The 24,574-nt window shown below is 41.0% G+C and overlaps 3 protein-coding genes across 3 annotated transcripts; 1 reads left to right on the forward strand and 2 right to left on the reverse strand.

The window, feature by feature from the left end:
• The first annotated feature begins 163 nt into the window (after positions 1-163).
• On the forward strand, positions 164-11,720 carry orc3 (origin recognition complex, subunit 3). The gene is made up of 20 exons (XM_061697253.1): positions 164-257; positions 333-393; positions 471-568; positions 1,134-1,272; positions 1,384-1,488; positions 2,125-2,315; positions 2,400-2,527; positions 3,445-3,604; positions 3,708-3,821; positions 4,200-4,333; positions 5,412-5,475; positions 5,555-5,671; positions 5,756-5,835; positions 7,866-7,999; positions 8,111-8,202; positions 8,285-8,382; positions 8,453-8,594; positions 9,724-9,840; positions 10,056-10,135; positions 10,604-11,720. The coding sequence occupies exons 1-20, from the start codon at positions 231-233 to the stop codon at positions 10,707-10,709; spliced, it is 2,187 nt and encodes a 728-aa protein (XP_061553237.1). The 5' UTR covers positions 164-230; the 3' UTR covers positions 10,710-11,720.
• Positions 11,721-12,039: 319 nt separating this feature from the next.
• On the reverse strand, positions 12,040-16,098 carry LOC133413207 (akirin-2-like). Its single transcript, XM_061697258.1, has 6 exons — positions 15,922-16,098; positions 15,466-15,639; positions 15,211-15,348; positions 13,077-13,226; positions 12,679-12,750; positions 12,040-12,598 (listed from the first exon to the last, which is right to left on the reverse strand). Exons 2-6 carry the CDS (start codon positions 15,635-15,637, stop codon positions 12,588-12,590), a joined length of 543 nt encoding a protein of 180 aa, XP_061553242.1. The 5' UTR covers positions 15,638-15,639; positions 15,922-16,098; the 3' UTR covers positions 12,040-12,587.
• Positions 16,099-18,068: 1,970 nt separating this feature from the next.
• LOC133412790 (cannabinoid receptor type 1B-like) lies at positions 18,069-23,281 on the reverse strand. Its single transcript, XM_061696428.1, has 2 exons — positions 23,061-23,281; positions 18,069-20,883 (listed from the first exon to the last, which is right to left on the reverse strand). The coding sequence occupies exon 2, from the start codon at positions 20,832-20,834 to the stop codon at positions 19,464-19,466; it is 1,371 nt and encodes a 456-aa protein (XP_061552412.1). The 5' UTR covers positions 20,835-20,883; positions 23,061-23,281; the 3' UTR covers positions 18,069-19,463.
• Positions 23,282-24,574: the final 1,293 nt, after the last annotated feature.

The following is a 24,574-nucleotide window of genomic DNA, read 5'->3' on the forward strand; positions in this document are numbered from 1 at the left end:
TAATTAACAGTATTTTTAATTTTGCTGTCCTAACCACCGGTTAAAACGGTTATGAACTGGGTTGTATGAGATGTTGCATAGGGAGGATCAGAAACTGTGAACACAGCCTTTTCCGGAAACGTCATTCTGGCGGGAAGTAGCAGTTTCGTCACTGCCGGAAACAATCTGGGAAGGAACCGGTAGAAGGTTTGGCGTCACTTCACGGGTTGTTCAAAAACACCAATACTGAAATGTCCACCACATCGTCAGTATCAACGGTAAGACTTCGTGTATACCTAAAGTTTTATTTATTTTGGTCTGCGTACTTTCTGACACTTAACTCGACATTCCAGGGTTGTTTCGTTTTCAAGCCAGACATCAAGAAGAAGAAGAAGAAAAGCTTTCCCAGTTTAGGTAAAGCATTACTTTCCACCACTAAGCTAACTAGTTGTATTTAAAACGTGAATCTTTACTTTCTGCCTTTCCTACAGATGACTATTTCACTCATGGTTGTGAAGGCGCTGAGACCAGTGATATACGCTTCAGACTCTTTCATGATCTATGGAACAAGATTAAAACGGACACAGAGGTATCTAATACAGTGATAGTCTGCGATTGGGTTGACACGTTTACAAGGGGTTGTCTCGAGATGACATTTGTCCTTTAAATCCATTGCATGTGTGTATGTGTAAGTGATGTATAAAATAATGCGTCTGCCTCACAGTTCTGAGGACCCGGGTTCAGTCCCCGGCCCCGCCTGTGTGGAGTTTGCATGTTCTCCCCGTGCCTGCGTAGGTTTTCTCCGCGCACTACGGTTTCCTCCCACATCCCAAAAACATGCATGTAGGTTAATTGACAACTCTAAATTGCCCGTAGGTGTCAATGTGAATGCGCATGTTTGTTTGTATGTGCCCTGCGATTGGCTGGCAACCAGCCAATACCCCGCCTCCTGCCCGATGGTCGCTGGGATAGGAGAAGCGGCTCAGGATATGGATGGGTTTATCCTCACTAGGCTCGCGAGTGTGCTGGAGTCTATCCCAGCTGACTCTGGGCGAGAGGCGGGGTACACCCTAAACCGGTCGCCAGCGCAGGGCACATATAAACAAACAATTGTTGTAGGAAAAGTATAATACAGTATATGTGTTTGTTGTCAGCATTTGCAGGATGAACTCAATAGGCAAATCCTGGACAGCTTGCTGGACTTCACCAGGAAGTGCTCCTCCACTCGCCAACACGACGACTGGGCTTCCCAGATGAGGGCCAGTGAGATTCCCACAGCAGCGCTAATGCTTGGTGTGATGATATAGCGTTGTGTCTTCCAACAATGATCTTAAATTAATCTGAGGTTGTAAATATAGTACACTTAAAACAATATATTTTGTCATCTTCTCATTTTCTCACTAGGAGTGAACGTGCCTGACCACGACATGACCTTCCAGAGCCTGTCTGAGCTGCTCCAGCAGTCTGTCACACCTCACGTGGCATCTGTCCAGGCCAAAGAGTGTGCAGGTAAGTTAATTCGCCACATAGTGGAGAAAGTTAAAAGAACTAGTTACAGTGGAACTTTAGTCAAAAACAGTGTCACAGTTGTAAAAAGCTGGCTGGCTTGATTTGTTTGGATTTGGAAACAAATTTTACCATTGGAGATAATAATAAAATTCCAAGGGTTCAAACTTTCATGATTATAAAACAATTAACTGTACTGGCAATGTTTTAATTAATATTTTATCATTCATAACTGCTATACTAGTGTAAACTAAGTTAACCATGCAATATTACGTTTAAAAAAAAAAAAAACAATAATTACAAATGACGATGTATTTTGTAAGGTTCTCAACTCACACAAGGATAGAAATAGGTTAACCACTATAAAATTAGTCATAAAACACCGTACCTTTGATGACAAGTGACATAGAATACAGCCAGCCAACCTGTGACTAGTGCCAGGCTACCAGCTAAACTTAGCACTTCAATCCACTACGATGTTTGTTGAATTGAGGTCTAGTCAGAGTTGATGCATGTTGTTTCTAACTCTACAGTATTGTGTAACCGTACAGGCATAATTTTCCCTCAAATGTTGGTTAGATTTGGATTTTTTAGGTTTCAATGTAATCTATGGATCTTATTTTTATTTATTTTTTATAGCTTTGAAGCACTTGATGAAGAGGGTCTTGGAGCGATTGATGCACACGGTGGTGGTGGCTGCTGCTGCTGATGATGATGATGACGACGAAGAGAAGGAGGAAGCGACGTTAAAGCAGAGCGTTACTCCGGTACACAAGAGTGTGCACTGTTCCCTGAGTGTGCTGTGCGAATGGTACAACACACAAACAAAGGTAGAGAGCTCAGTTTATGACGAATAATTTTCTCTTTTGCTATCTTTTTTTCTCATCTGTTTTTCATCTGCCATTGCCTTTTAGAAATCCAACACTCCTGGAAAAAAGCGCAGTTCTCAGAGTAAAGATCAGCATCCCCCAGTTGTGATTATTTTCAAAGATTTAGAAGCCTTCAACCAAAAAGTTCTTCAGGACTTCATTCTCATCTGCAGGTAACAATGAACTCTCTTGCATGGGTCCCGTAGTGGATGCTTAAATGATTGAAAATGCATGTATATTATCAAGGTTTGAAAGTGATACAATTTTGGTTCAACTTTTGGCTTTAGAACCTGTTCAAAAGATATTATTTTTTCAATCTGTGCTGTCCCTACTTTCTGAACTGATTTTTAAAAATAATAGTTTAATAAATCATATATTATTTTAGAATATAGTGGAACTACCACTGGTGATAACCGCTGGTTGACTTCAAAGGTGTTTGTTAAAAACAGATTTTTCCCATAGAAGATAATGCAAGTTGAATTAATTGGTACATTCTAGTCAGAATTCGACTGGTGATCTTTTGAGTAACATTCTTCATAGTATAACAAGACGTTAGCCACTGTATGATCAAACAAAAATAATGTAAAGTAAGGAAAGACAACAGGAAGGTCTTTGTAAAGCGATACGGTCAACGACTTCTTATTTACAGCATACATATTGCTGTGATTAATGATGTTGCAGTAGTGGCTAATTAGTGTATTAACATCTGTTAGTAAAATTTATTTGTGTATGTAGTTGACATTTAATGAATTGTATTGTTTATGTTATACTTAGCAGCCAGATACTCCCCTACGGAGTAATAAGTTAAATATTTGGTTATATTTGCCGTTTTATTATTCGTCATGAATGGTACCCTAAAGTTAATTTGCGCTAAAGTCTGACAAGATTTGCAGACGTTTTCTTTGATGATGGGTTCGTTGAACTTAATTGAAGTGTTGTTTGACTTTTGGGGCCTAGTTCAACTGGAGGGTTCAACTTCATAAATAAAATATTTCAGGAGTATTTGCATAAATATGTCATTCACTGCAGCGGACAATTGGTGAAAATTAAACCAAGGTGTGTGAAGCTGGCTACTCTGTCTGTGTTGTAGTCGATACATCGAGCATCTTCCCCTCATGTTCATATTCGGCATTGCCACATCGCCGAGCACCATCCAGCACATGTTGCCCCACTCAGTGTCGTCGCTGCTGTGCATCGAGCTCTTCCAGTCTCTGTCGTGCACTCAACACCTTGCCACTGTCATGGACAAGGTGCACATTCATTCTCATTGCACAGATGACCTCAAAATTTACATTTGATTCTAACTTTAACTAAATTCTGTATTTTTTTTTTTTGCTCCCTTCATTTTTATAGTTAATCCTGACATCAAAGTTCCCTTTTAAACTGACTGGCAAAGTGATGCAGGTGCTGATTAGCCTTTTCCTCTATCACGACTTCTCCGTGCGAAACTTCATCAAGGGTGTACAGGTACCTACCCAATAGCTGTTCTATATAAAAAGCACCAAACTTGTAATTTTTTTTCACCTTCTGAGGTAGTATCCGAGGTAGGGATTGGCACCTGCGTGTAAAGAAATGCAAGAAAGGTGGGACAAAAGTGTCAAGTTTAACACTCACCCATTGTGTTCAAAGCAATTACAGCTCTCCGACTACAGCTATTTCATACTTCACACCAGATGCTGGCACTGATGTTATCACACATCTAACTATCTGATTGTGTTTTGCTGTTTTGAAGCACACATACCGTAGATGACAGTGTCCTGCCTTCACTGGGGTCTGTGTAAAATGGAATGGTTTAGGGGGGATTGCTGCATAAAAGAGGCTAATGGTATTGACTTTATGCTCAAGATGGCCCTGCTGGAGCACTTCCACTCACAGCCTCTCAGCGTGCTGTGCTGTAAGAAGAAGGAAGCACTGCGTAACGCTGCACATCTCAGCCACGAGGGCCTGGAGAGGATCAGGCAGCTGCCTTCATTCACCAGGTACGTAAGTCACTGGTCAAAGTTTAAACTAACTCCATGTGGGCAAAAGTATTAGGACACGTGGCCGTTCAACCCTACTGGAAGTGATCTTTTGGGAAGTCTGTCCTATAAGATTTTAGGTGGAATTTTGTCATTATCCCAAAGGTGAGGTTAGGGCTTTGAAGTTCTCCAAGACCAAACTCACCTAAGCATGTCTTTAGAGACCTTGATTTTGTGCACTGGGATTAGAAAAGGACCTTCCTCAAACATTACCTACAAAAAAAAAAAAACATTACAGTTGTCCTGAATTTTTGGGTAAAATGAAGATGTTCGAGTCATGGGCTATGAAGGTGTCGGGACTAACCCCTGATTGGTGTATTTTCTAATGGAAACTTTGGATTCATAATTTGTTCCAGAATGGTGGCTGACCTCTGATTTGTTAATATACTGCAGTAATGGAAATGATCTTATCTTTATAATTGCACAAGCAATGTTAAGTCCCATTTTGAAATTTTTATATATGGCGAAAGCGTAATGCAAAGGTTTTGAACATCCTAAATTGTCACAGTCACAAGTAGCTATCAAAAATAGACTCTTTTAAAATATCAAACACTCAATAAGAGATAAAGCCGATGGAGTCTTAACTTCATAAAATGTACAGTGGGTATGGAATGTATTCAGATCCCCTTAAATTTTTCACTCTTTGGTATATTGCAGCCATTTACTTAAGTAAATTTTACTAAATGGCTGCAAAGAGTGAAAAATTTAAGGGGGTCTGAATACATTCCATACCCACTGCAAGTGTGGTTACTTCATTTTCTTTAACATCCGATGTGTGCATTCTTCTCTCACATTCTTCTTATTGAAGATTATCCTTTGAGTATGCGGCATTGCAGCAAAAAAAAAAAAAAAGTAGAGCTTGGTAGTCTGTAATCGGTCATACATGACAGCAGTTCTTTTTTCTTCTTATTTGTACCAGTGTCTGTATTCATTACAATATAAGGTGTGGCTCAATACTTTGTCCATGTGTTTTATGGTTAATATAGCATCAATGGACTATTTGATAATGTATGCTCAGCATCTGCATGCTTCTTCAAAGGTATGTTGACAAGCAGGAATCCCAAGAGCAGGTTGGACTGTTAAAGGATGATGCTCACTTACAGGTACAATGTTCTCTTCGTTTTAACACAACACTTACCTGTGCTGACATGAACCCTCGAGCGAGACTTTCAACTGTGTTAGGAGGTTTGCCAAAAACTGATAAAGGACCTTCATAAATACCACAAGAACTATTATCCGACGCTGAGGTGTCTTCACGTTTTGACCTCGTCGCTGCCTCGCTACCCCCTTGGAAAACAGGCAAGAAGTGACTTTATCTCAACAAAGCATCCTTTTTTTCTAAACTTCCATTGTGGCTATGGTGTAACACTGGATTACCCACAGATCCGGGAGCTCCATTTAATTTGCCTGGAGAAGAATGTTTGGGAGACGGAGGATTACCAGTCAGCCATGAAGCTGCTTAAGTAAGATGGGAAAATTAATCTTGCATGTCTTGGTATTTAAATGGCTCAAGTGTAAGCACTGGTTGTGTTGCAAATGAGAATATACACTCACTGGGCACAACATTTGCTACACCTGGACATACACTCATCTCTATGAAATATTCTGCATGGTTGCAGTTGGCAGTGGTGTAATGTTACAAGAAAAAAGTAAACATTACAAGAGAAAATATATCTAGCAATTTTATCAGGAGTGTCAAAATTCCCACACCCTCTAGAAAGCTGCTTTATATTCAGAACACAATATCACTAAGCATGAATACTCATGCAAATCACAACTTTAATTGATTACTTCCCCCCCCCTCAATATTCTCTTTATTTTTGCAAAATGACAAATTCTTCGTGCTTACAATATTATTCTTGTGCATTTATGACTTTTTCCTCATATATTGACTTATTTTATATAACTGACACTTTTCTCTCACTGACTTGTTTTAAGACTTTTCATAATCATAAGAATTTATTCTCCTATTTCTTTTATATAAAATTAAGACTTTTTCTCATTATATTCTATTTTGTTAAAAAAATGCCCTTTTACTGTAATCTTAAATTTATTTTCCCTGTATTCTTTTTACTTAATGTTTTTTGTTTGCATACCTCTGTTTATTTTGGTTAATAGAAATCCCGTGCAAAATACAATCACAGCGATAAAACCTATGGTAAACGGTCTGCACTTATATAGCGCTTTATCTACACCATCACAGTGCCCAAAGCGCTTTACAAAGCCTCACATTCACCCACTCACACACACATTCATATACCAATGGGCGACTGCTGCAATGCAAGGCACTTGCAGGCCCACTGGGAGCAAATTAGGGTTCAGTGTCTTGCCCAAGGACACTTTGACATGCGGACAGTTGTAGCCGGGATTTGAACCAGTGACCCTTCAACCTCCTCTACCTACTGAGCCCACAGCCACAGCCGCCTACTGCTATATGAATGTCAGCCAAAGCTGCGCGTTATCTTTGTAAAAGCAGCGTTTTTTTCTTTTTAAAAAAAGTACAGGGGAGCCTTGGTGTATGGCAGCAGTGTAACACAATTTTGAAAGTAAGTTGGAATGTGACTGGATCACAAATGCAATAGAGTTATAATTACAGTAAATAACATTTCTAGGCCATTAAATGTAAACTAATCCAATTAAAAATTCTATGTACATTAACTGAGCGTGCTTTCTACCTCCTGTATGGCGCAACGTAAAAAAGATGTAACTAGACAGAGGTAAAGTCAACTTGGGGGTCTTACAGGGTGGCAGAAATGGGTACAGCAACATGGAGGAGCATGAATCAGGGAACATTCATGACGGCAACAGATTCAGAGAAGCAAGATAGTCCCGATCCATGGCCTTATTTAAGAGAATTGTTTGATGTTGTCAGCGTCAAAAATGATTTGTGTCAAATGTGTTGTTTTGCCAACCTCGTTTGCATATATTCCTGTGCTTGCGTGGGGTTTCTCAGGGTACTCCAACTTCCTCCCATGTTTAAACAAAAAAAAAAAAAACGTATGTCAGGTCCTTAGGTGTGAATGTTAGTGGGAAGGGTTGTTTGTCTATATGTGCCTTGTGATTGGCTGACAACCAGTTCAGAGTGCCTCTCGCCCAAATTCAGCTGGATAGGCTCCAGCTCACCAACTACTCTGAGGATAAGCTACAGAAAATGGATGGATAGACAGTGGGTACGGAAAGTATTCAGACCCCCTTAAAATTTTCACTCTTTGTTATATTGCAGCCATTTAATAAAATTTATTTTTCTTCTCGATGTACACACAAGCACACCATATTGACAGAAAAAAAACTGAATTGTTGAAATATTTGCAGATTTATTAAAAAATAAAAACTTAAAATATCACACAGCCATTTACCCCCTTAACCACTAGAATGCGCCAATGTCAATGCCACAAATCAGGCTTTTCGTTGCGCCCTCGGGTGACCAACCGCATGATTTATATTTTTTTGAAAACTTGGAGCTGTTATGATCCTCCCGTGGTTTCTCCTCCAGGATGTTGGCCAAAGACGAACTGATCGCTTTACTCCAGAGATGCGCGGAGATCCTGCGGTCCGCCAACTCAAAGAAGATGAAGAGCGCCCTCGTCCAGCTGGAAGACATGCTCAGCAAATTTAAGCAGCTGGACGGTGAGTTGTTAGCAGCATCTGCTGAGTGACGGCTTTGCGTAAATCGCCTCCTTTCCTTAGGATTATTACTACAAAAGGACTAAGCATCACTTGCTGTTCTTCTACAAGCAGGGGGCAGTGAGGTGGTCCAATGTGATGAGGAGAGCCTGACCTCTCCTGTGAAGAACCTTCAGAAGAAGACTGACCTGTACCAGCTGCAGAAGGTACCATAACTCTTCACTGTGGAAGGCTGCTGACAAATCGTTGTGGTGATAGCTGACGCCATATTTCACCTGCTCTCAACAGGCTCTTCTGGAGATGACCGAGTCTAGAAGGACCAAGAAACGCAGTCCCTTTGAGAATCTACGAAGTGAAGCACTCGAATTTATCGACAACCTTGTAAAGTGAGACAAATGGATCTTCTGATCGTCAGCCTTCTGTTTGTGAACACTTACTTGCTTATTGGCTTTGTAGGAGTCACCTGTATCTGCCAGAGTCTCAGACGTTGAATGAAGTGTGCTACTACAGCTCCTCATCCTCCGTGAGATGCCACCTCAACGCCACACCTCGCACCTCCATTCAGGCCGCACTCAGCAGCCCTTACTATTATCTTCTGGTATGTCAATGTTACATTTAAGCACTTTCAAGTCGTACTTTGAGCATGCACAGTTGCACACACGTGGTGGGACTCGGAGATTATATGTTGATTAAGGATCAAGTCTATCTCGAGATAATCATACTTTTATTTTATCCGAAACACAGAGAAACCAAAATATATATATTTTTTTAAGATTTAGTTAGATGATTTGAAGGTAGTGTTTTTCGTTAGGTGGCACGGTGGTTAGAGCGTCTGCCTCACAGTTATGAGGACTGGGGTTCAAATCCTGGCCCAGCCCGTGTGGAGTTTGCATATTCTCCCCGTGCCCCCGTGGCTTTTCTCCGGGCACTCAGGTTTTGTCATTAGACAGTGATGATGTTTAAGATCTGTCCATCTATTTTCTATACTGCTTATCCTTATGAGGGTTGCGGGTGTGCTGGAGCCTATCCCAGCTGACTTTTGGTGAGAGGCAGGGTACACCCATCCGCCATCAGCATGTGTTGGAACAGTTTGATAGGAATAAAGGGCAAGCAAAAATTGCTACATAAGATATTCATTGTCTATAATATATGAGGTGGCTCAGAAAGACTCCAGGACTTGTCACAAAAGATGCATTTCAAATCCGAATTATGTACTTGCAAGTAAACTGTAAATATGTAAATTCTGTTTTATTGTAATTATGATAAAATTATTACTTCACATTGAAGAAACACATTTGCAATGAATTTTTTTTTTATAAGCAGAATCTGATTTGTATTTTTTTTAATTTTTTTTTTTTAAATTAGACAAAAATGGGGGGCCTACTTTTTTAGAGATGTTTATTTGGAAATCAATGACAGTGTTTTGTTCATATTGTAATGAGGACTTATGACGCTCCATTTCTATGGTTATCATCAAACTTTACCGCAATCATCACTCGCTATAAATAAAAATCAGCTAAATCTCCTGAGGTTTGCTGACGTCTCGTGTGCCTTCGCTCATGACGATGGTTTAAATGGCAGCTTTTGTTTGACTTCCGGGTCATTATTTTTCCTAACATTTTGGTTGAACTCCAAATTGAACCACTTTTGGGAGGATGGACTTTGGTGCGTTTCATTGTAAGTCAATTGTGACTGTTTTCTTTTAAAATGATAATTTGTTGTTTCAGAATGAAAGCCTAAAAACAGATGACGGGAGCATTTCCAACGCGGCGCCTGACATCTGTATCGCGTACAAGCTGCACCTGGAGTGCGGCCGCCTCATCAACCTCTATGACTGGATGCAAGTGAGTTCACTCGCCCTTTATGCCTCATAACAATAACATTGCCTTTCAACTTTGCCCTGATTAACGTCATAGATTTAAAAAAAATCTGAATAAGCTTCTGATTCTTGAGGTATTTTGTTTTTTCCCCCTACATGTTGGTTGTTTTGTGAATCAATGTTTTTGATGCAAACATTTGACAGATTAGGATGGCGGTGTGATGGTGTTTTTGTTTTTAGGCCTTCTCTACTGTGGTGTCTGCAGCAGAGGGCAATGATCCAAATTCAGACAACTTTGGCAAAGTGGATGACGTCAAACAGTATCCTTTCCCAGTATGTTTTTTTTTTTTTTTTTGTTCAAAATTCATTCATTCATTCATCTTCCGTTCCGCTTATCCTCACTATGGTCGCGGGCGTGCTAGAGCCTCTCCCAGCAATCTGGTGAGAGGCGGGTTACACCCTGAACCGGTCGTCAGCCAATCACAGGGCACATATAAACAAACAACCATTCACACTCACATTCACAGCTACGGCCAATTTAGAGTCGTCAATCAACCTATCATGCATGTTTTTTGGATGTGGGAGGAAACCGGAGAAAACCCATGCAGGCACGGGGAGAACATGCAATCTCCACACAGGCAGGGCCGGGATTTGAACCCCGGTCCTTAGAACTCTGAGGCAGATGTGCTAACCAGTCGTCCACCATGCTCCCCATGTTCAAAATTGAGTTTATAAAACAGCTTTGCAAGGTATGAGATATATGGAACACTTCCTTAACAGGGCTCCAGCGCTCGGTTCATCCGGGCTGTGTCGGAGCTGGAATTTTTGGGGTTTATCAAGTCCACCAAGCAGAAGACAGACCACGTGGCCCGACTCACTTGGGGAGGATGCTGACCCATTGGTCCAAAAACAAAATATAAATTCCCTTGAAAAAAAAACTTGAAATATTTTTTTTTTTGTAGTTCTCCCTTTAATTAAAGTTATTTGTATGACATAGATCATGTGTTCATTTCTTAAAATATTAAAGGAATTAGTTGATGTTCGATGATACAGTACACTGTACTATTTCCAAAGACAATACTGACTGAGTACAGTATTGGATTTGGATTTAAACCAAGAGGCAGAATATCAGAGTGGAACCTTAATGGTCAAACACCCTAAAAGTGGTAGAATTTGAAGTCACACCACTAAAAAACTTATTGTGAAAATGAAGTGTAATAACTAATGGAACTTAGTACAACATTGTAAAGTATCTGGATGCTTGGTACAATTTGTTAATTTATCACAAGGCTTTATTTATTCCAGTACTACCTATAAATGGTCACATCAGGTGACATTATCATTCTGATAATGCATTCCTTTCCCCCCTCCGTTATTGTATGTCCATCAGATGTGTTCAAAGACCTGAGTGGTTTTATTCTGTGGTTCTCTCTATACTTATTTGACAGTTAATAAAGTTAGAAATAAGCTGTGTCCCAATGGTTAAGATCATCGCCTGCCACCGTGGGGGACCTAGGTTCAAGACCCCGACCGGACCCTTGACAGACACTGATACCCCGAACTGCGCTTCAGCTGCCCCCTGCTCCAGTGTGTTCCACTAACAAGTGTGTTTTCACTGTGATGGGTAAAATGCAGTGAACAAATTTCATTTGCGTGCATGCATGTTCATGACAATAAAGGTGATTCTAACTCTTAACTTCTAAATAGCCTAAACCAGTTAATTCATCACATTGCATTGTTTCCTGTAGGAAATACTACACCTAGGAAGTCAACCAACAACATGCAACTGATTGTGTTTGACTTTGGAGGTTCCAGTGCATTAGGTACACAATCAGGTGAGATCCAATATAATCCGTGTCAAAACTCAGTTGGTGAGTCATTTTGCTAACCGCATGGTGTGTAGTGGTGAGCACATCTGCCTCACAGTTCTGAGGTTCCAAACCTGTGCTTGGGTGGCTTTTCCCCAGGTACTCAGGCTTCCTCCCCCATTCCATAAACATGCATGTGCAAGACTAAATTGGTCGTAAGTGTGATTGTGAAATGTCAATTATGTGCACTGTGATTGACTGTCGACCTTCCAGGGTGTACCTAATGGATAGACGTTTTCCTACAAATGCAAAATTTTACCCCACAGCTATTGTATTGACTTTCATTAGATTGTGCAAGTGTACCTTATGTTGTCTTTTGTAGGGAAAATAACCCCAAAGGTCTATAGACTGCAGGCTTTAACTTTAAGTCCTTTATTGTTTTTCTGATTAAGTACAATGGGTTCAAAGTTATATCAGTAAAACAAATGAAAATAAATAAAATGCTTGGTCAGGGAAGGAAGGGAAGAAAAAAAATCTATTTGACCTACTTAGTGCTTAATTATAAAAAGGAACAAACAGGAGCGACTGCAAGCTTCCTCTGTTTGACAGCAAACTCAACGCTGCTCCAACATATTTACATGTAACAAACTGAAGCGTGAACAGGCCGGGAATGCTGATAATTATCACAAAATGTGTGACAACTGTCAGCACGCGCACAGCTTGGCCCAATCACCCAGGTGGGAAGAAGGGGAGTGGGGATAAGAAGGGGTCCGCTTACATCGGGAAGCACCGGGTTGTTTACAACCATTTGCCCAACCACAGAAATATGGCACAGTAAGAAAAAGTTTCATTTAAACTAAACTGAATCTCGTAACAACGATGTTTTTTTTTTGTTTTGTTTTTTTTGTCCTTCCCGGAGGTGTCACACAATCTGTATGCAGCGAGAGGCAGCTGTCCTGTGCGCTCAGGAAACATCTGGAGAAGAAAGGCAGATGTGTAACTTAAGAATCCCCTCTGGGACAAGAATGTGGGAACGACTCATAGAGACCACTCACAGCTCGCAGGTTGTTCACCGAATCGTCGCATTAGCTGGTCGTGTGTGAACTTCACAAAAGTGTCATATTGTTCTGCAACGACAAACAATACACACTTGGATTTGGAACATTTTGAAGATTAAATTACTACTATTACAGGTGTGACTCTTCATCCGTGTCAAAGCGCACCGCCTTATACAGATCCTCACTCTAAACTGAATGGGTTTGAGCTGTGAAAAAGTAATGGCTAACACCTTTAATTGGTTTCTTACCCACTCAGGTTGGCCATAAAGCTCTAGGAAAATCAGCAGTCACAATTATACAAAAGCCAAGTGGGAGAACACTTGGTCAAAGTTTCTGTCTGATCACTACCGTTTTCTCAGTGTCTTGTGTTACAAACAGCGGGGACATGTACCTACCTGCCAGTTTGGATGTCAGGGTCTCCTCGTACTCCTCTCGCACCTTCTCTTCCCTTTCTTTCAGCAGGCGTTCACAGATCATCCCAACTTGTTTGAGGGTAAATAGTGGCTGCTCCTTCCTCGACGGGGAAACGGCTCCAGAAGGCGTCGCTGCAAAACCCAAACAAGCATCTTCACGGTGAGTCAATCTCCAGTGTATAAAAGGAAACGCAACTACAGCAATGTATTCATTTAAACTGTAATTAATTCGTAAAGCATTACTATTATAGTATTGATATACCTTACCAGACACCGTGGGCCGGAATTTTAAAAACAGACACGCAAACACCAAAGGCACCAAGGGGGGGTGACCGTAGAGAATCTTTTTGATTTTAACAAATTAAGCTATCTGGAAGACTCTGAAGAGTCCAATAAGGCAAAAATAAACATTTTCTTCACACAGAAAAACATTTATATACATCGCTCAAGTACATGTTGATATACAAATTTAAGATTAAAATTACATTTCTCATTTCTTTGCTTTTTTGTTTTGGCCTCCCACTTGAGCCAGGCCCATCTCCACCTGCACCTGATGCCTGCTTCAAGCTGTGCTACATGAATCGCATCTCCCTCTTTAACCACTCTCATTCTGTAAAAGAATTGAGTAAAATCATTCTGTTTCACTTAATTTTTCACTATTACCGACTTCAAAGGCTAATCCCAAATGCATCCTCTGTGAAAATATTAAACTCCAACATCGCTCCGTCGCTTAATGCATTTAAGATTAACATCTGTAAACTAATTGGATAAATGTAGGCACATTTCCTAATTAATACAAGATGTACTCGCGGATCAGCTCTTGCCGTCGAAGTTATGTGTGCTTCGCGGTTCCGCTGGGACCACAACCTGCAGCACCTCAACACGAAAATACAAAAGATCAGTGCAACAAATACAACACTGGCTGATTTGATGAACAAAAATTTGCTGAAACGTCGTAAGAGTAGCAATAGAGGATGTCCGCTCCAGAGGTGGGTAGAGTAGCCAAATATTGTACTCAAGTAAGAGTACTGTTACTTGACAATAATGTCACTCAAGTCTCATCTTGGGTTGTCTTATCTAGTGTTAATACCCATGCCCGGGAAGCCCAATAGGTCATGTGACTTTCTTGTAGTGTTTGATTGGTGAACTTGACTTAAACGTCACTAGCGCTTAAATTAGATTGGGGCAAACATCGCCCAATGCGTACGTCAAAGTCTCGCACACAAAATAGTTGATAAATAAGCAATAATTGACATAAAGGTAGCGAGCAAAATTTAGATCATTGTAACGGAGCAAAAGTACCGTTACTTCTTAGCAGCAGAAGTGTTTTTTCTGGTCTCGTCAACTCCTGTGACTTATCCAAAGCAGGTCACGAACGCCTATGACGACAGCGACATGTTACATTCATGGAGTCATTGGGTGGTGGTCATGACAGACTATACAGTCATTGGCCAACATCTAAAAGATAAATGAATAAATCACTGTGTATTCATTTGGCAAGCTAGACTACTATCTAAACTTCCATTGGCCCACTTTGTAATTACTGTTCATGTAGTCATTGGGCAATCTACACATCCATGATTTTACTGTCACAGGCTGGCTTTTTAGTCACTGTTCATGCAGTTGTCAACCATCTACATGTAAATGATTGCAACAATGATTTTTATTATTAGCTCCCTTGGAAAACTGTTCATGCAGTCATTGGGTCTTAGAGAGAACCACAAATTGCTCTTGAGGTCACATTCATTACACGTGGGATCAAAGATTACTCTTGGTAAGAAAATTATTTTTAACCATGTTTAATTGAACAATTGACAATTTGGGTAAAATTAGCCCATGGAAAAGGATATCTTCAATAACTAAAAGTGACATCATGTAACAGTACATGTTTTAAAACATATAATTTAAACATAATTAGGCCAAAAGTAATCAGCATCTTAATCTACAGTTTTCAAATATAGATGTACTTTCACTCTGTTGTTTTTTTAGTTAAAGTAAATAAAAATTTGGAGACCATAATATTGTAACGCAGCTAGTATAAATTGGCAGTGCATTGTAATAAACAATGTATGACACGTTGGCAGTAACTCGACCTTGGGTGTGTGCATTGACCAACCTGACATGGTGGACTGGGACTGGGATGGAGGAGATTCTGGAGAGCAGCAGCACTCTGGCGGTTGGTAGCCTCCAGCCTCTAGATGCTTCCTCTTTTGTATGCGTTTGTACTCTTGCTTAATGCTGTGAAGTATTTGTTCTAGGGTGAGGGGGACAAAAGGACGGTTGACAAAAGACATTATTGTCTTAACGAGGCAGAACTACAGGTTGGTAAGGCCTCTGGGCTCCAACTTTGCTCGCTAGTAAGGAAGATTACCTGCGCTCAGTCTAGAGGATGACTCCCCGAATGGCGAAGGCTCCATGCTCAGATACTTCCTGGGGGACGAGGACGACGGAGACACGGGCATGCACCTTCGTCTTTTGGGGGAAGCGGGACTCAGGAGCGGATCGAAATCCATGGTTCTCTTCAGGGTAGCTCCGCACGCCATTGCTTGAAACGGATCAAAAAGGAGGAAGAGGTGTCAAACCAAGCCCCAAATGAAGTCTATATTGTCAAGACGTTTACAGTCGTAAGGTTATGAATTCGTCATCACAGGCAGCTGTCATCGTTAGAGTCTCTACTAAAACCACACGGTGCCGCTTATCAGGCACATGATAATCATGTTGCGCAGCTGAGCCTTTAAATTGCTGCTAACGAGCTAACGTTAGCGTCTGAAAACAAAGCTAACGGTAGCTTTAGCTGTCTGCTTCTATATTTATGTTCATGTCTTACCTTTTAAAGGAGGGTGTCTTGTATCGTAATTGAAGTGTCGTCCAAAAGTTGTTTTCCTGAAGAAAAAAAAAGTTGAAGCTTGCAGCCAGCAGCGGGCTGACTGCCGTTGAAGATAGCGGACGGAGCTAGCTTTAGCAGACGCGACTCGGCTCCCCACTTCGGCTGGTGGCGTCACAGGTGACCTCACTGCAATGCATGCTGGGGGTTGTAGTAAAGAGCGCCACTCAAAGGTAGACGACGTGTACTGCGTCGATAGCGACGTCCTTAAAGGGCTGACGTTAACAGTTCGTTTTCCCCTTTTCGGTGTTTTTTGCACGGCATCAGAGGGTAAGTGGCTTTAATCACCGGTCTGACCGAAGCACGTTCAAATCAAAATGAAAACGAGACACGTATGTGTCCACAAGAGGTCAGTGTTACCCAACTTTAAGCTATAGCTATTTTATGTGTATATTCACTTTTACATTTTACTGATATCCAGCATCTGGTCAGGGTCCAAACTCCAAGCTGTAATTGACTGCAATATACATACATACATACATTTTCTGAGCCGCTTCTCCTCACTCGTGTCGCGGGCGTGCTGGAGCCTATCCCAGCTGTCATCGGTCAGGAGGCGGGGTACACCCTGAACAGGTTGCCAGCCAATCGCAGGGCACATACAAACAAACAACCATTCGCACTCACAGTCACACCTACGGGCAATTTAGAGTCTCCAATTTATGCATGTTTTTGGGATGTGGGAGGAAACCGGAGTGCCCAGAGAAAACCCACGCAGGCACGGGGAGAACATGCAAACTCCACACAGTCGGGGTCGGGGATTGAACCCGGGTCCTCAGAACTGTGAGGCGGACGCTCTAACCAGTCGCCCACCGTGCCGCCTGACTGCAATATATTTGCAACAAAAGTATTAAACAGGGAAAGTTTGATTTATAATTGTTCTTTTGTCCCAATAATTTTGTTTCCTTAAAAAAAGGGAGGCACACATAGAAACTGAGGTAATTGCTACACGTTCACCAATTTTAGTTGTAAATGCCCTCTAATTAAAGCTGAAAGTCTGCAGTTGAAGTACATCTTGTTTGTTTAATTTCAAATCCATTATGGTGGTGTTTAGATAATGCGATTGAGCAAGTTTGCGCACCCAATTAGGCATGTGACTGTGTTCAGAATTAGTCATATTTAAACTCCCATTAGAGGGGATTCAGCACCCACACGGTACCATTTTGTCCCAGATTACCGCAAATAAAATTTGTCAGTTCTAGTCGGCTTTTGCTGGTATTGATTTTGCTTTCGAGCGGAGGCCTGAAGGTTTAGGGCGAACGATAAATGCTATTTGGGACTGTTCATAATTTCCTCCACCTTGACTAAGTCCCCCAGTTATAGCTGAAGAAAAACAGACGGGTACCACTTATTTGGAAAATAAGGCTTCCTTCCGTCTTGTCATCGTAGTTCAGACATATTAAGAAAATTGGAGATTGTTTTCATATGTCCTAAACAACCAGTACTTGCCAGAAATTCATGCAGGTTCATAATGTTGTTGTTGGCCTCTTGCAAGCCTTGCTGACCAGATTTTCTTTCTGGATTTTTAATCAATTTTGGAATTTTTGGAAGGACTTCCAGTTCTTGGTAATGTCACTGTTGTGCCATATTTTCTCCATTTGATGATGACTGTCTTCACTGTGTTCCATTATTTAATTGCTTGGAAAATATTTGACACCCTGCTGACCAGGCAATATTGACGATGGATGGATAGATAAAATCAAGCAATGTGTTCTCTTCTGGCTTTCGATGTTTCCTAATATTTTGTGGATACATGGCCACACATTGTGGTCGGGGTTAGCGCATCTGCCTCGTAGTTCTGAGGTTTTGGGTTTGAATACTGGCTCTTCACTTATGTCGTTCACATGTTCTTCTTCTTGTGCTTCTGTGGGTTTTCTCTGGCTACTCTGGTTTTCTTCCAAATTTCCCAAAACACTTCTTAGGTTAATTGAAGACTAAATTGTGAGCTCCAGCTCTTCCGTGACCCAATGCATACAAGTGCTATAGAAAATGGAAGGATGGATTATGTCTGTCTCTTTGACACACACAAATCCATGAATTACTTGTAAATTAGGTGAACTATGTTTGGTGGCATTTCATCGTTTTATTCGGAAAAAAGATCACCTGCTGTCTTGCGATTTCATGATGAAAAAAAAATAAGCAGATTTTCCATATTGACCTTGACATCAATATGGCAGTGTCAATTTGTCACACAATGTTTTACAAGCACACTCAACATTCCTGTAAGATACAAATATTTTCTGCTATCAAAAAAGCAAAGCATGTTTCACAGTTTTTGCTTTGCAAAACCAACTCTAGAATTCTACAAAAAACAACTGAAGAGTGGTGAAATGCCAAACATCACAACATCTTACATAACCACCCACGACTGCTTTCGAGTCAAAGATGCTACTTTCTATCAAGTAGTTTAATAGTGCAGTTTTCCCAGCGGACATTTTGGAAAGACTACGGCCACACTATTGCTATGCTCTGATGTTGTTTAGCAGTGGTGAGGAACCTATGTTTCATGGGTCATGCTACACCGCATTTATCCTGCACGCCATGCAATTCTAAATACAAAGACAGAAAAGATCACTGAAACATTTAACCCACAAATGCTCATTAAAACAAACAAAAAACATTAAATAAATAAATAAATAAATATACATTTGCCCTACGATTGACTGCAGACCACTCCAGTGTCGCGTAGTCTGCCTTACTCCTGATGTCAGCTGGGATATTTTCCAGCTCCCCGTAACGCTGAACAGGTTAAGCAGTACGAAAAATGGATGGATGGACAAATAAAACATTTGTTCATCAATTTACTATGGACGTTTTAATAAACTGAATGGGTTTCTAATAGGGAAATGGTTTCCCCATGCCTGTGATACAGTAGTATTTAAATAGTAACAATAAATATGGTCACCCTTAAGTTGTTTATGATTGAAACATAACACAAAGCAAACAGATTTCATTATTTATTCATAACGAACACCTGCACAACCTAGTGGCATCCATGCAATTAAGTGACCAATTTGCAGGAAAAGGGGCTAAATTAAAGCAAAATGTTTTATAGGACTCCAGATAATGCTCGGTGGGCCCAATAAACATTCTGGATGTGGCTCGCAGACCATACTTTGCCCAACCCTGGTTTAGATAGTGCAGGTGTACCTAAGGAAGCAGTTGCAGGGTCGAGCTTCAAAGCAAGCTTCCAGTGATGTCAGAAGAGAGTAATTCTTTGACACGCACCACACTCAAAAAGCAAGTGCAGTGAAAAAAAAAATAAGTGGAATTTACTTAATTCAAACATGTACATCTCTTGCACATGAAATTTTTTTTATTTATCACATATTATTAGATAATTTTTGATGAAAAGAGGGACAAATGAGTTTACCACATTTTGATCATGGCCAAATGAAAATTAAGTGCTTTTTTTTTTTTTTTTTTTTTTTTCAAGTGAAAGGAGGTGCAGTTTATCCTACTCTACTTGTACCACAGTCAGAAGGCTTTTACACTGAATCTGCGGTAGAAGTTGTATCTTTCACTCCAGAAATATAAACTTGGACCACTTTGACTCGAATGTTCCCACCACTACCTCCACTATCTTTGCCTCTTACGGTCCTGCTGTTCCAGTCGCTCTCCCCGCTGTTGTCCAGAGGAGATGCGCTTCCCTGACACAGGTGGCAGATGTTGCCGAAAGCCCTGCGCAGGTCCTTGCTCCTCATGGCGTAAATGACGGGGTTGGCCGTGGAGTTGAGCAGGCACAGCATGCTGCAGAAAGCAAACACGGTCTTTATGAAGTCGTCCACTTTTCCTAAGAGGTCGTAAACCATGATGGCGAGGAGCGGCCCCCAGCAGATGATGAGGGCCACCAAGATGAGCACAAGGGTCTTGGCCAACCGGAGGTCCATGCGTGCTTGCTCAGGCCTCACCATCTGAATCTTGGTACCCTCCGCTGTGTAGACGATGACGCTCCTCTGGGAGGTGCGGCTCAGCATGCGCACAGCGTGGTGGTGCGACTTCCACAGAATGAACATGTAGGCGTAGATGATGAAGAGCAGCAGGACGCTGGTCATCCCGATCCAGAACATCAGGTACCTCTCATCGATGAGGGGGAAAATGTCCGAGCAGACAGAGTTCAGGCGCTTGCAGTTCCAGCCCAGCAGGGGCAGCAGCGCAAACACAATGGACACGCTCCACATGAGGCTGAAGGCCACGACCGCTTTGGTCTTGGTGACGATACGCTTGTACGCCATGGGCCTGTGGATGGAGATGTAACGATCGATGGCTGTGAGGAAGAGGCTGCCCACAGAGGCGGTGAAGGAGGCAATAACGCCGGCCAGCTTGAACAGGAAAACTTCGGGGCTGTCTTTCCTGTGGAGGACGTGGAAGTCCAGGAAGCTGTAGACGAAAATGATGCTGCCGATGAGGTCCGCCACAGCCAGGCTACCTATGAAGTGGTAGGACGGTCGGGATCGCAGCGTCTGCGAATGCAGGATGACACATAGCACAATCAGGTTCTCCAGCACTGTGAACGTACCCAACGTGAGGGCCAAGATGGCGATGGCCAGCTGCTGGCCCGGAGTCAGGATCATAAAACACTCCATGTTGTCCACAAAGTTCTCCCCGCACTGAGCCGCCATCCCACCAGTTCCATTAGTCACCAGAAAGTCCGACATGTTGGTGGGGAGAATGGGTGTGAGGGTGTTGTAAATGACCTTGTTTGCGCTACTATTGGATGCGCAGTACGTTTTGTCAGAGCAGAATCCAGGTTTGGCGGAATTGTCGTCGTAGACTGCGTCGTTGGAGCCCAGGTACGGCATGACTGTTGTCAGCGCGCTCGTGGTGGCGCCTGCCAGCCGGTGCAGAGCCAACTTCATGGCTGAGAGGTGGTACTACAGTGGGTCAGCAGACTGGTGTGCAAACAGTCTAAAAAGACAATATAAAAGGTTATTCTTATGAGACAATAAAGCCTTACCGCATCAGGTCAACATAATACTGTAAGGGCACAATAAATTAATGTAATTCAAAACATAAGAATTGGATTCCATTGAAAAGAAAAAGACGGCACGGTGAATGACTGGTTAGAGGGTCTGCCTCACAGTTCTGAGGACCGGGGTTCAATGCCCGGCCCCACCTGTGTAGAGTTTGCATGTTCTCCCCGTGCCTGCGTGGCGTTTCCTCCCACATCACAAAAACATGCATTGTAGGTTAATTGAAGTCTCTAATTTGCCCGTAGGTGTGAATGTGAGTGCGAGTGGTTGCTTGTTTATGTGTGCCCTGCGATTGGCTGGCAACTAGTTCAGGGTGTACCCCACCTCCTGCCCGATGATATCTGGGATAGGCTCCAGCACTCCCGCGACCTTTGTGAGGATAAGCGGCTCAGGAAATGGATAGATGGATGGATGAAAAGAAAAATATTTTTAAAATATGGTTGTTGCTTGTCCATCCCCCAAAACTAACTTTGTTCAACTACAGTACAAGAGCTCCATCAAAATATTTGCCTTTATATCATGGTTTTTTTTCTGATATAAAAGTTGAGACCATGATAACTCATCAATCAAAAAATTGTGAGTAACTGAACAATTCAATTGAAGAATAAACAGGAGACATTTTTTTTAATACAGTTATCTTTAATTACAGTAAAGAAGTATGATCAAAGCATTTTCTGTTAAACTTTTAAAACATTTTCCCAACAATAATGTGACCTACAAGCTGTAAAAATGCATTGGAATAGACTTTAGGTGGAAAAATATAAAAAATGTCTGTGCCTTTTGTTTTTCCTTCCTTTTGAAACATTTCTTTTGCAGAACTGATTACACTCTTGTAATGTTTTGTGATTAGCACTGTCAGAGAGACAAAAATGACCTCCGCCAAGAATGTTTTCATCACTATTTGCTGGATGGATTGGACAAAAACTGTTCAATCTTGATGCAGATTTGGATACAAGTGCAGATTGTCTTCATGCCACCCCTTTAATAATTAATTTGTCAGTGACTCATGAATCGCTCTGAATGACAAAACTGAGGCAAGGGGTTAATTCAAGGCCACAATATGGTGGTCTTCCCAAATAGTGTCAATATTAGAAGGCCATTGTGGTTTGTTTATATAGAAGCACCAAGAGGTGTTTCTAAAACATCGCTTTATCTTATTTATTGTGTGAATGGGTCAAAATATTAGAAACAGCTATCACTATAATGCAGTGCAGTTATACACCACTGCAAAGTACAAGCACATAAAATTGTTAAATGAATGCCTTTCTGTCAGTGTCAAACTTGATAAATTATCAACAGAATTGTTGCTACATGTCTTGTATGGGACCTATAATGAAGTGATTGTGTCTGTGTCATGAATGCAAATGTGGCAAGAAAAGCAATATTTTAAGTGTTAAAAGATGCATGATGATGCCATTGTATTTGCTGGGGTGAATCAGTGCAGCTGACAGCAGAGCAGACAATAGTGAGAAAGTGAACAGTTGATGACAAGGTTGCGCGGCCTCGGGGGAAATCACTGCGTTAAGTATGTAGGACAGCCAACGCTTGCTTATCAATTAAAAGCAGGTCATTCAACATGAGGGTTTTTAATTCAATAATCATCCATTTAATGAAGTGTCAAAATGTCCACACAGGCATCTAAATTTTGGATGATTTCCATTAGTAGCAGACGTGTTTCGCATAGAAACTTAGGATAGGTGCTTTATTGACTTATGATTATGCATGTAACTTCCTATAGGGCAATGGGAAATTCTTGAATATCCTTGTTAAGTACTCAGAGAATAATTGACAAAGGATGGATACAATAGTAAACTTATGCAGCATCAACAATTGTTTACCTTTCATTTTTTTCACCCTCCTCAACAAGTCTTTTGAACATAATTAGACAAAATAACAACATAGAGTGGGTTAAAGTTAAGTTTTTCTGGCACATTCTTGCTTCTTTCCTCTATGCTGCATTTGTGATCATATTTTGAACAATGCTGCTTCAATTTAAAACAGATATAGGGCATTACGTCTAAGGAATACTTAATAAAGTACTTCACTAATGAATTACAGTGCTGATCAAAATACAAATAAGAACTGAAAAAAAATAAACATGCATCCACATACCTTAACTTGGCACTTGTCCATGACGCAACATTGATGTAAAGCATCTGACCAAAATATGCATATTCATCTCATTTTGTTGCAGCAACTCCCTTCACCCCCAAAATAAGTTAATAAAAATTGACTTCCCGTGTTAAAATATGTTTTGTGATGACTTGGCCGCTATTTTATCGCATGTGGATTCAGATGAGGATGTCAGTAAGCGTATAAAGCTTGCAGGCAGCCGGTGGGAGTCTGTGGGTTTGTACGAGAGTGGGTGTCTTTTTTTTTTTTTTGTATGTGTGTGCGTCTGGTCACGTGGTGTCACACGCATGTGGGGTGAATCTGCGCGCGCACCACCTCTCAGCTCACGACCCAAACCACCTCGTTATTAATACATGAACAGAGAGGCAACCGCGTGTACACATGCATGCTCACAGACACCAACAATTAATGGTATTAGCAAAAACACATTATACATTTTATTTTGTGAATTGTGTTTTAAAAATAGAAAACAAAAACAAACCTTTGATTTAATACTTTTTATATTACAGTTGTGAATATTTGTAATGTAACATGACATGAGATTAACTTATTGTGGCTTTCCACAGAAGAGAATTTGCAATTTCTGTCGTACTGTTTCTCCGAGTGGTGTCTTTGATCTATATTCAAAACACTTTTTTTTATATTTGAAAAGAAAAAAATATAGATACGTTTTTCATTGGATATTCCATTTGTTGTAACAGCTGTTGTTGTGCTCAGTATTTGTGTTATGGTTCATTACATTGTGTGGGTCTAGTTTATTGTTTTGTCCAGCGAGTTTATAGTTGAATTGGCAGTAATCTATATGAGTTCTCATTCTCTATTTTAAAGATATAAGGTTTTGGATTCAGCGTGTATAATTACTTTCATAAAATATACTGGTCTTTTTTTTCATGATGGCACCTTTCCTTTCCTATCTCCTTTCCTTTCGTTAGCTTTCCTTTCCATTTTTCTTTCCTCTTCCCCCCCCCCCCCCCCCCTTTCCATTTTTGTGTGCAGCTGCACGATTATTTCCACTATTCTCTCCCAGCAGAGCCATTGCCCAATTTACATGGCTCTTGTTGTGGAAAATACATGGCATTTGGACGCAGAACAACATGGCAAAAACAATTAACGCGCTTGCATGTGAGCTTGCAGAACTGCCCATCACTTGTGGCACTACAGTATACTAAAAAAAAAACAAATAATCAAATTAAAGTCAAAGTGAATCATCATGTTAATTCAAGTTAAATGCAAATAAGAATGCTGCAAATCATGTTGCTCTTGTCTTGAGTTGAGTATGAAGGTGTTTTGGCTCAGAAAACACAATCTATCATGTCAAGCGCAGCAGGCAGACATCCATCATCGTAATTAGCATCATTATTTCAGTCAGGGAGAGAGATTTTCAACACAAGGCTGTCTGACAAATGACAAAGGGCTTGTGATGCTTTTACATTGACTGGTATGAGAAGCGAAAGCTATCATTTTATGTTTGCCTCTGCCGGTGAATGCGCCAA

This window comes from Phycodurus eques, chromosome 14 (assembly GCF_024500275.1).
Source record: "Phycodurus eques isolate BA_2022a chromosome 14, UOR_Pequ_1.1, whole genome shotgun sequence".
NCBI lineage: Eukaryota > Metazoa > Chordata > Actinopteri > Syngnathiformes > Syngnathidae > Phycodurus > Phycodurus eques.